The 12857-nt window shown below is 37.8% G+C and overlaps 1 protein-coding gene across 3 annotated transcripts in view; it reads right to left on the bottom strand.

Moving 5' to 3' along the window:
* Nucleotides 1-12857, bottom strand: part of LOC118227486 (tryptophan 5-hydroxylase 1) — a 214253-nt gene that overhangs the window by 43112 nt on the left and 158284 nt on the right. For 2 of the 3 annotated variants that reach the window (XM_035417995.1, XM_035417996.1), the window contains exon 1: nt 7282-7438. The exons of the other annotated variant lie outside the window; for it this stretch is intronic. In XM_035417995.1, coding sequence (XP_035273886.1) covers nt 7282-7371 — 90 coding nt within the window. In that variant the 5' untranslated portion in view covers nt 7372-7438. Of the gene's footprint in view, nt 1-7281; nt 7439-12857 lie in introns of those variants that run through there. 3 annotated transcript variants of the gene reach the window in all.

Here is a 12857-nt window from a genome sequence, read left to right as displayed (position 1 = left end):
CAATGCCCTAGCCCAGGTATTTAGCACCATCCAAAAAAAATTCCACCTACACGTCACACGAAATTCAGAACGAAATAATAGTGGTCATGAGTGAAATAGTGACCAGTGAAATAGTTGAAGAAATAGGGAATAGCTGGTACACGTTGAAGGTGGACGGGACAAAGGATCCAACTGGTTGCGAGAATGTGTCAATTGTGCTCCGTTATCTAGACATGGATAATGCGACGCGCGAAAGGCTGCTGGTAATGGCCACTACAGAGCACTGTGATGCGTTAAGTCTGACAAACTTAGTCCTTTCTGAGCTGAGAAAAGGCAGGCCTGAGCACAGAAAAGATCCTCAGTCAATGAGGATAAATGCTATGATGGTGCAAGCGTGATGTCATCTAAAAAAAGAGGTGTACAGCAAATATTACAGGAGAAAGGTGATCGAGAAGTCCCGTATGTGCATTTTTTCAACCATCAACTACATCTGGTGGTTATCCACACCATGTCAGCTGAGAATGCACTAAAAGACTTTTTCGACGTGTGTGACATGCTTTACCGGTTTCTGAAAAAGCCAACTGTGGCCGCAGTGTACACGGGAGAACATCTGAAAAGGCTACTGGACCAAAGGTGGACCGATCACCTGGCTGCCGTGTCAGTCATCGTTAACAGTTATGACGCTATTGTGCAGTTCCTCGTGGAGATTGACAGCAGTGGCCTTCAGCTCATGGAACTGAAAGTAGAGGCAGCAGGGCTCCAAAAAAACAATCAATGACACCTACTTCAGGTTTACTGTGGTTATGGTCCACAGAATCCTTGCACTCCTTGATCCTCCTAACAAAGTGTTACAGGATAAAAAACAGACCTCTACACTGGAGTGAAGGTTGTGAAAAGTGTGTTGGATTGCGTGGAGAATATCAGATGTGACTTGGAGTTCCAAGCCATCTGGGCACAGCATGCCACTGGCCCACATGATGCATCAGAAACAGCAGCTCCTCCGCCAAGTAAGAGAATGCGCCAAGTTCCTACACACCTGAAGCAGTACGTGGTGGAGAGCACTTTAGGCCAGCAGCAGCAGGACAGAGGAAATGAGACAGAGTGCAAGCGGCTCTTCTTCAGCACACTGGATAGTGTCACTGGGGAGATGAACACAAGATTTAGTGAACAGAACAGGCAGCTAGTTGAGGCAATGTGTGCCCTTGACCCAGACAGTCCTTACTTTGGATGTACAGAAGGTGAAACCACTGCTGAAGCTCACCAACACAGCTTTGGTGGGATCTGAGTTTTCTGTAGCTCCACACTTTTTACAGTCTGAAATGGCCCGCTCTACCCAAGACAAATGGACCCCTGCTGCCATCCTGCAGCGCTACTCTGGGCCTCTCACCGCCATGCCACGCGTGCTTACTGAACTGAAACATGGAGTGACTTTTGGGGCATCCTCAGCGACGTGCGAGAACACATTTTTAACGCTAACTAACGTCTTCAGTCAGCAACGACGAAGCATGCTACACCCGAGAAAAGCTCACATGATCCAACCGGCGTTTGAAGGGGATCTTACAGAACGATTTCGGTAAGAAGCCGGGAAGGATCGCTTACTCAGGAAGTTCAACAAACAAACAAGGAGGCTGCAACTCTACTGAGGAAAGGTAATACAGAATTTAGATGGTTTATTTTTCTGCTGGTTTGGCATGTCGGAGACAGATACATTTAGGCTATTTGCATAGGGCCGCGTGGCACTGTCCCTGGAACTGAAAGGAGCGGAGGAGAGATACACAGAACACATCACTTCAGTTCAGCCTTGCTTGCTTTTTGTAGTTGTAAATAGAACTTTTCGGCCCTAATTTTATTTTTTCCATTGTAGCAATCCACAGAATGGAAACGACAGAGAAGTGAAGTTTTGGTCAACAGGAGAGAGAGAAAGGGAGAGAGCGAGAGAGCTGCATGGCATGAGCAGAAAGACAGACAAAACAATCTGATCTTTTTTTTTTTTTTTTACTTAATGACCCTGACACTGTTGGCTATTATTTTGTTGATTTTAGCAGTCATAACTCAGTGGACACTCGAGGACACTCAGGTTTAATACTGGCTTCACCACTGTGAAATAAATGTATTATTTGTTTTTGAAACAGTAGTCTTGTGTTGTTGTTATTTAGCCTTTCAGAGGATATTGCATGGTTAAATCAATGAATCTCATTAAACCTACAGCTGCAGCATTTTCAGGAATATGGCAGCATGCAGCTGAAATCCTCTACGGAAAGCAACCTCACAGTGATCTCATCTACGACCAGTAGGCAGTGTTGTGCTTCACTTTGGGGGGGCTTATTCCACTCTTACAGCTCGTTTCCAGCTCAAACCACTGCAAAGAGAGAAAACTTTTTAAATATTTAAAAATCTACGACAGCGATCGCGACCACAACATTTATTTTGCCTTTTTGTATAGCCATTTTCGTGGATAAAATCACATTTATTATTATTTTCTGTTATAACCTACTGTTTTACTATATATAAAGATTTGCCCCCTTGCCATTTTTAACTGCCCCCTCAGCCACTTCATCCTGGCACCGGGCCTGCATGGAGAAGACAGAAAATCAATGCGCATGTATGTTTACACATAACTTCCATCTTAATAGCAAGAATGATATGTTTGAACTGGTGCAAGTAGATTACTTTTGTTTAACAATTCTTTCTCGATATAATTGTGCCGCCATGTTAACACATTACTACGGTTGTGTCCGGGTCTACAGTCTACATGCACCAGTTCAAACATAACATTCTTGCTATTACTAAGACGGAAGTTATGTGTAAACACACCTGCGCATTGATGTTCTGTCTTCTCCGCTCCGCTCCATGGACTTAAAAACTCCCTCTCTCGTTTACCAACACTGTGGATGTTGCCAAGCTGTCACTCCGATCGAGACTGGCCAATAGAGACGTGTCTTACATCTTTCAGCGTAGGTCCCGCCCACGAAAACTTTTGGATTCGCAAAAAACAGCATTCAAAACTTTTGGATTTGCAAAAAACAGCGTTCAAAACTTTTCGATTTGCAAAGAAAACTTTTTTATTTGCAAACAAAAGTTTTTGATTCGTATTAATACCTTTTAATCACAAATTTATTTAACTTGCAATAAAACATTTTTTGATTGCAGTGTCGATAGTTTTGCTCTCAAATCTATTTTTTGATTGCAGTGTGGAATGTTTTGCTCTCAAATCTATTCTGTTTGATTGCCTAATAAAGACACAAAAGTAACTCCATAAAACAACACAAGAGTCTGTAGTCTGCATTTTAAACCAGACGACTTTTTGAATTGGGCGCAAAAACAGAGTGGATTTTGCGAAGAACTGCGACTGAACCCTGGAGCAGTCCCCACTGTCCAGCTGTAGCGGGGTTGTCTCTGAGTTGTGTTTCCTTGTAAAGATGACACGACAACTGCTGCGCGGGATCTGCATTTATTGCTGTACAGAGCGATAAAAATATTGTTGGAAACAGGTTCGCTCGCAACTTCGCTCTCAATGGCGCAATAAACGGATATTGTTGGTAACAGGCTCGCTCGCAACTGCGTCTGTAAAAATATCCAAAACGTCATTTAATGTATTTATGTAAAGCACATGTACTTTTCCTATGCGGTACAAAATAAAAGAAAATATATATTATTCTGAGAATGGCATGGTATTATCACTTTGGCCAACGCTGTAGTTGACTAGCACCATATAGCAACTTTAGCAAATAGCTATAATAAAAAATGCACGACAGAATGCAACTTAAAAATACGCTGAGCAGTCCCCACAATTCGATCAAGCACAGTACGGAGGATAACCACAAAGTAAGTTTCTTATATTATTATATTTTGGATGTATAATTACTGAGTGTATGAATTACCTTCGCCCGGCTTACTAGGAAGATGGCTAACAGCTACATTCGCTAACGTTAGCTGGCATAGCTGAAAAGCAATCTTAGCATCAACATAACATAATCGTCTGCCAAATGCCTGTAATGTAATGTAATAATTATCACACGAAATATAAAGAAACAATTCAGGAAGGCCGAATATTATTTATCTAACTAGCTATGGAGATTTGTTGACTTTGTGCAATATGACAACTCATTTAGCTTTACCTATCTACTGAAATGTAGCCTGTCACCCTATTATTTTATCTTGATGGCTGTCACAGTCAACATTTTCAGATGGTCCGCCCACTAGCTGTCACTCAGAACGCAAGGGGTACGCCCTCGACCCCGCCCACGCAGTATCCGACCTCCATAGTAACATGATAATAACATTTTTGTGATATGTCCAAAAGTATAAATTTTTATTATTATTCAAAAAAACATTTTAAAACCATTTAGAAACAATTTTGCAACGGTATAGAATATAAATAATGATACAGTATTTCAAATTTCAGTCCGACTTTAAGTTATCGGAGTGGTTGAAGACCCATACACACATTTTGCTGGTACTGCTGTGTTTATTTAAAAGATTAAATTAGCCATCGATTTTCTGTTGTCATTTTCATTATTATTGACATTCATCATAAGAAATATTTGTTATTTCAACAGTATGATTTATATAAACAAATTTACCATCAGAAGTCAAATGTTTGACATTCTCTCCAGTTTCTTTAAGAATCTATATGTCAATAACAAGAGAAAATGATTGTTTTTTTAATATTGCACTATTAATTTAGACAGTTTTGCAAGCACTTCTGTGTCACAGGTTTACCACATTCACAATATGCAGTGTAAAAATTATTTCATTTTCTGCAAAACCAATTTGTCTACCATATATCAGAGTATATAAACATATAACAAATCATGATTCAGCTTACTTCACAGTGATCATAAAGCACTGTGGCACTGCAGTGTTTTTCAAAGGAGAAATCCCAATATACCTTGTAATCCCTCCAATGCTCCTTGCCATATTATACAGGTCAAATGTGTATAAATGACAGCAGAGTATAATAAAGAATAGCATGGGTTACATTGGTACACATATATGACATGACATGACATTGCAGTGTGGTTTACTACAAGTATGCAATTACAGTATGGTAAAAAAAATAAAAATAAAAACCGTTTAACATACAAAGCTCTCCTCATATTCTACGGAAATCTTAATCCTGGGTTTAGCTCACTGCATGTGCCACATCAGATTGGTGTGAATAATACAGTGAGGGAGGTACAAACAACTTCATGATACATTCCCCCTTGCCCCACCACGTCGCACACCAACAACTGGAACACTCACAAAAAATGAAAGAATCAGCAGAAAGACACTAATACCGTAAAATGCCAAACTGTTTAAACTGAATGAAAACTATACTAGGGTGACCTATTTTTTAAATCTGTTTTATTTTATGGAATAACATATGGAAGTAAACTTGAGATTTGTTTGTTGGTACATTAAATTCAGTAGAATTATGTATTCTTATCTGGCAAACTGAGGTGTGCACATATAAGATGTCCGCATTAGATAAATATAATAGGTCAAATTGAATAGATTTGTTAATGCAACAGCATGAGTGACTTTGGGCTGTAGGTTTGAGCTGGATACTAATTTATTTGACACATGGATCCTGTAGCCTAGCAACTGGCATTAAGTATTAAGTGAAATGCAATTTCAATTAGGGACTAAATAGGACAACGGCAGCTAGTTGTCAGTGACTAGATGGGCCCAGATTAACAAAACTCAGTGCACTGACTTGTGAATATTTCAGAATGTTTTTCAATGAACAAAATTAAAAAGCAATAGCGAAACAATGCTAATTCAGGAAAGATAAATGCATCCCCTCATTAAATTCAGTTAGTTAGGCCTAATAATCTGTAAAGACAAGTAGGAGGAATATTAATTCATGTTTCACAGGTAATCACCAACCATGTTCTGCCCTGCGAGCAAGAGAGATACACCATGGGAAACCAGTTGCCGCTGGCTGGCTCTCCCCACGAGCAGGATTCCCGACAGCATGGGTGCTTAGACCGAAGCTCAGCAGGATGGGTCAACTCGTCGCAGTCAATTAAATACCTTGTTCAGAGCGATTCCTCGGGTGAGACAAACTGGTCTTATCCCTGCGTCCTGACAAACCCTTAAAGAAATCCCACTTGAAGAACAGTAAGACCTATTATTAGTGTCTTCTTATCTTAATCTAAACAGGGATTATTTTTTCCAGACTGCAAAAATTAACAATTTGGAGCCCTGATGCCGCTACAAACGGCCAATGTTGCCGCGCACCTTTGTTCCTCAGGTATGCGATCCAATTACTTTTCTTCGGAGTGTTCTAAAAAGCAGAAGCGCGCTTAATTAAATCTCTGCCCTAGTAGCACGAGCGGTTGTTCAGTCACAAAGGGCACGTCTCTTCGTATTAACGGTAATTAGCCTCCCATAACTGACGCGCGCAATCCGACACAAACGTCGATCTACCTGACATACTGCATTTGTAACTGCCTGGATAGGTCCATTAGTAAAAACCTACGACAGCCTACATTGTTTTACGTTGTTTACATACATGAAAATGACAAGTTGTTCACTAAATGATACAATAGACTAATCACATACATTTATCTTTCTGTTTAAGAGAGGTATAAACAACCGTTTTTCTATATGTAGCCTATATAAAGTGTTTGTTTCTTTACCCCTGACCGTCTTTAAGCTTGACGCAGTCGAACTGAAGCAAGACTATTATGCCTGGACAAAGTAGCCTACAGGCAAGACTGCAGAAAACTGCTCGTGAGTTAAAGAAGTAAAATAAACATTTTAAACATATGGATATCCATGGTTCATGACCTTCGCATAGATAATAGTAAAAGGTGCTGGCACGCCACAATACCCATTGAAAACAATCTAAAATATAACCGCAATATTTTAATATTTATACTTTTGTCCAACTTCAAGAAATCTTCCCCTAACCTGGCAGTCTAAACGTTTTATCATGTTTGGTGTCAGACAGTAATATCCATACAGAAGAAAGCATTCAAACTGTAAAAACACACGCACACAGTAAAATGTTCTGAGTTTATGGCAGTCAAAGATGGGGCAAAAAGTAGGTACTCTAGCAGAATGCAATATAGTGTACTCTATCATAGTTATGTACTCTGAATATCGACGATTTTACCAGTTGTATCTGAGCACCTATAAACCATTGTCAGAGTAGACTATTTGCTACAATAGCCAGTGCTGCTCAGTGACTGATAAAATTAAATACCCCCAAACGCTCCCCCACGCACCCCTCCAATTTTTTTTTTTTTTTTTTTTGCTTAGATATGGGAACACGAATAAAGGCGAAGGGCAGGTTACATATTTTTTTACCTCATTGTTTAGTAGCTTCTCCTCCAAACACGTGTTCATAGAGTCAAAAGATCTTCCTCTGCGTGGCCCTCCAGTCTTGTTAGAATACATATCAGAGTCTTTAAATAGTTATATAGTTCTGAGTTTCAGTAACTCGTGTACTTTAACTGTTACTCTTCAGCTGTAGTTCGCTAAATTCTACAGTACGGCAACTCGATTCAGTATTTATGAAGCGCAGGTAATAGGAAGGGGGTGGGGTTGGGGATGGTTGAGTGGGAAGGGCAGGGGGAGACCGGTAGACCATTAACAATTCATCATTTCACCCAAGAGGGCAAACGGAAAAATATGAACATCCACGTCATAGCGGAATAATAGCCTACAAGACTCGGGTTTTCATTACAGCTGGTTGAAATAAAAAGACTTCGGAACAATAAAATATCGACGTGACGATATTCCGTTTCGTACAGGAACGCAATGATCCATGATGACTGATTTACTCGTGCGTAGCCTATGTTTCTGAGATTATGAGTATCTACACATTTGTGTTCATGATAGTAAGATAGGATATAGGCCAACGCTTGTATTTCTCGTTACTTGGAGCAGGCCCACTATTTAAAAAATAGTTTGCATTTGTATAAAGTTGCGTGTATAAAGTATAAAGTAGCGTGCATTGTCCTTTGTTTTTTGCGTTACTTTTCGGGGACTGTAGGGGAACACTACAGAATTCACTAACAAGTAGTTTATACAAATAAAGCATTTTTATTTTCTGAAAAACAGAAATAATCCCCTGCCGTGTAAAACAAAAATACTCCTTCCTTTTCTTGAACTTTTCTTCAGCAGTTGTTTGCCAGAGCCATTTTTATCTGTAAAAATGTATACAGTTATCTTCTAACGACAAATAGTAATTATGGATTTTTATTTTTTTTATTTTTAACATAAATATAATTATTTTACATAGAAAAATACAGGACAAATAAATATATATTCAAGCTGATTATATAATTTTAAATAATAAGGTACATTAGACTGCTCAATTATGTAAGTTTGAACTAATACACTGTAAAATGTGTAGTGTTAAATCAACTCTTAATAGATAACATTTGGTACCACATTCCAGGTACCAACATTATCTGTTAAGAACTGAATTGGGACTGGACTGTGTACATATAGGAGGGTGTAATAATTATTACTGGTCTAATACAAATGCAAATTATTTCTTCATCTTTATTATATGTTGATATTACATTTATTACATGTAATGTCTATTATGCCAAAAGGAGAAATTGTTGTAAAATACTGCATTAATAGTGGAAAAACCTGTGTTTATAAATGCTCTGTTTCCATAATTTGTGCCAGCAAGTACTATCTATTTACACAGTAAAACGGCTAGTGTTGATTCAGCTCAAATGGAGTGCATATGAGTCCAATTTGGACCATATGTACTCTGTAAGATTTGATTTAACACTGAACATCTTAGTGTGTACACACACACACACACACACACACACACACACACACACATATATATATATATATATATATATATATATATATATATATGTATATATATATATATATAATGTATGCAGTTATTTAAAGGCATTTCACATGTAGGCTACTAAACATATAGCTACCTACTGCTGCCTCTGAATTTGCAACATTCATGTGCCGCATGTTACGAACTCTGTGTCATAATCAACAAAAGAGGAACATGATCCCTGTGTATAATTTAGCAGTGTTCTTTCCATTTGCCTGTCAGCACCTGTCATTTTGTATGATGCTCGACTGTTTCCTTTAAAAAAACACAAAGGCTTGGATTCCAATTAAAGCACAGTTGAAGGGCAGGCAAAGTATCCATTATAAGTGGAATACATTATGTCAGTATAAAATGCAATATATTATACTTTTCAAGTGATTCAACTAATTTCATTGGAACTTACTGTATTACCCTGCATACCCCAGATGATAGTTCAATTGTGCTTCAGTCTTTGTATATCACATCTGATGTTTACTTTGTCTAGGCTTATAGGGTATTTGTTATGCATGAAAACAGGCTAAACAAGTACACCTGGATCATGTCTTACAATGCACAACAGTTTGTTTTAATAATGCATTAATATTACGGGAAGAGTTTAATTAAATTTATATTGATTGGAAAGCCTATGATGAGATTTAACGTGGATGTGACATGGAATGAAGGTACTTTGTATTCTTGGGTTCATAAACATAGACCTGTCTAGGTAACCAGTATGCAATCAAAATACAACCAAAAGTAAACCATTACAATTTTTTGTGATATATGTATACACTGTCATCTAAAAGTATGGGAACAGAAGAGTGAAATTTGTCATTTTGGACCTTGGGCAGATCCTTTTGGACTACACATGTTGCTTTTGCCACCACTGTCACACAAGTGAATCTTGGGCTCATCTGTGCACAAGACCCTATTCCAGAACTTTGTGGGTTCTTTTAGGTGCTTCTTAGCAAACTGAAATCTGGCCATTCTGTTTTTTTATTGGTCTTCATCTTGCCGTATATCCTCTGCAGTTCTGTTTGTGAAGTCTTCTGTTGACAGCAGGCAGTTACACATATATGCCTGTCTCCTGAAAGGTGTTTCTGATCTGTCGGACAGTTGTTTGGGGTTTTTCTTCATTATGGTGAGAATTGTTAGAGGTTTTCCTTGGCCTACCAGGTCCTTTCTGATTTCTGAGCTTACCAGTGCTGTTGTTCTGCTTAATGATGTTCCAAACAGTTGATTTTGATAAGTTTAAGGTTTGGTCTATGTTTCTGACTGTTTTTTCTTATATCTCAGCCTCATAATGGCTTCTTTGATTTTCATTGGCAAACTCTGGTCCTCATATTGACAAATGCCAATAACAGACTCCAAAGGCAATCAAAAGGCTAGAATGAAAACTAGATATGGAAAGCTGTCTTATACCTTCATGATGCCCTGAAATGGGGGGACCATGGGTAAAAGTGCTGTAATTTGTACATGGTGAAACCAAAATACCCTTAAATAAAATCTGAGAATGTGCATTTTAACCACATGTGAGTGTTACAAATCCAAAATTGTGGGGTACAGAGCCAAATAAAGAAAACAAAGTATTTGTCCCAAACATCATGGAGCTCACTTCATATAGACACTGCAGCCATCTGGGATTAAAATTGTGAACCTCTAATTTACAGTTTTTCTTGATTGCTAAGACACACTTAATGAAACTGGGATCCACTTGATCTTCATCATCACCTTCTTAGCACAGCTGAAGTCTTCTCTTCTCATTGGTTTCACACATTTTTCACACCCTTTTTCAAAACATTTAACACAGATCTCATAGAAAGACCCAAAACTATATTGGATTAACTGTGTTAAATAAAAGGAAAACATCTATTCACAGCTGATAGAAATTACTTGCATAATTATGAATCCCTAATGCACCTGTGTGAAACTCTTCAATCAGCAATCAGTCCTTATCCATCTATAAAAGATGCCACCTCTGTGTTGCTATTTGCAAGCATGGATCGAAGAGGCCAAATGAACATAGGGAGAGTAAGAGGCCATGGCAGAGGGGCCCGAAGAAGAGGAGTTTGCATACGTTTCTGAGTTTGAAAAGTATGGAAACAAGACTAGGTCAAAACCTAGTATATGGCTGGACCGTGTATGAAACACTAGAGGGTAGAATGACATGGAAAAATCTGATGCAGTACAATAAAAAAATTTGTTTTTGAGTATTTCTGAGTTTGGGTGAAATTCTTTATTGGTTCTTTGGTGAAGAAAGAATGCAGTACAAAAGCTGTACCATAATGAATGTCCGGATTTGACTAGTCTGTAGGTCTTGCATGTCAACGACAGTTCATGGGCACAGAAAGACCTGCACACAAGAATAAAATGAATGAAGAAAACCTTCTTAGAAAATGTCTCTTTTTTTTTACAGAATTTCAACAGGGCATGTCAAAAGTGCAGAGTGCAGCAGGGTTTGTTATCTATAGTAAAATCATTTTGGCAAATACTATAACTATGTATAAGTATAAGTATAAGTATCAACAAATGGCACAGGCATATACAGTTTTTCTCAAATGTTTACACACTAAAACTGGAACTATGCACACGATGGTGAAAACTTGAAGCTCATGTGTCAACAACAAAGACTATTTCTACAAAACTCTAAGCACAATTCCTTTGTTTTCACTCAAATAGTAATTCTATATCACATTTTTGCACAACTCTACACACAAAATCTCATCATTTAGCACAATTTTCATAATCAAGCCTTGTTTGTTCACATGGAAAACACTTGCCTTCAAATGCCAAACTCTGAGTACCAACTGGTCTCACTCACGTCACACCTGCTCAAACTCAATTGGCTAAACTTTTCAATTATCTGTCAGAGCATAAAAGAGACCTCAGGTGACCTCTATTGTGTTGGAAAAAAATGGAGCAACACGCAGCACAGAGAGGTAGAGGTAGAGGAGGAGGTGTATGTGTACGAGGTGGACGAAGAAGAGGGAGACGAGCTAATATTTCAAATGAAATACGTGCAACTTTGGTTGATAATGTATTTGTGTTTTGTTTTTTTTTTACAGCAGGCCTATGAACTACAATTTTTATTTTTGCAGTCTGCTGAACAAAGATTTATTTTACAGTAACAAATAAAGATTTGCTTTGTTACTTTTTGAATTTATTCATTAACTTCATAAATGATAACAGATTATTACATCCATTGATCAGTCTAAGTATGTTCTAGTTTTGAGAAGGCACAAATGTTATCTATTTTGGCAAAACTCATAATTGCACTGATAAGGAAAATGAAAAAACACTTCTAACAATGTTCAGTATGACTCATGATGGAACCTGGGTTGTGAGTGCAGCCCAACTGTACCTCATTGGCAGGACAATACAGTAAATGTGCATTGTATCATACACAATAACAACAACACTCAAACTGATAACAGTTCACACACTTTGCTGTACTCTACTGAATTAGAATTAGGTTTACCTAGCAAGTGCACTATTTATATGATGATACATTTACTGTATTGTATCATGGCAACAGTCTTTATATTTACTGTAAAATTGCTGCCTATTTTGGGACCCCTTGAAAAGAAAACTAAAACTTCAAAAAAGGATAAAAAAGAAGCTATTTTTACACAATTTTGTGTAGAGTTTTGAGAAATTGAGCTGTAGTTTCAGAAAACGTGTTTAAACAATTGAGAAAAACTGTAAATACAAATTGAGGTTGAACCGGTTCATATTGATAGCTGTATTTTGTATTTTGTTGTCCAATGTGTAATGATTGCTTGAAAGAATATATTAATTTGACCACAAGTTGTGTTGTTTGATGGAAATATTTGCTTTTGTTGCATGTTTTTAATGTTTTGTGAGTGTTAGAGCATTTTGCAAACAAAATGTGTCATTTTGGCCAGCGACTTTCAGTTTAGGCCTGTGTGTGAACTGTTTTGAAAATGTAACTTCTGAATGGACAAATGTGTTCAAGCAAATGAGAAAAACTGTAAACAATAATAGTTACAATTCAATGTGAACTAGCCTTACTTGTGCAAATTTGTATAAATATACTACCACCATATATATTGCCTACTAC

The sequence above is a fragment of the Anguilla anguilla genome, chromosome 5, assembly GCF_013347855.1.
Source record: "Anguilla anguilla isolate fAngAng1 chromosome 5, fAngAng1.pri, whole genome shotgun sequence".
NCBI lineage: Eukaryota > Metazoa > Chordata > Actinopteri > Anguilliformes > Anguillidae > Anguilla > Anguilla anguilla.
The sequence above is the reverse complement of the archived record's forward strand: the minus strand, read 5'-3'. Positions and strand labels throughout refer to the sequence as shown.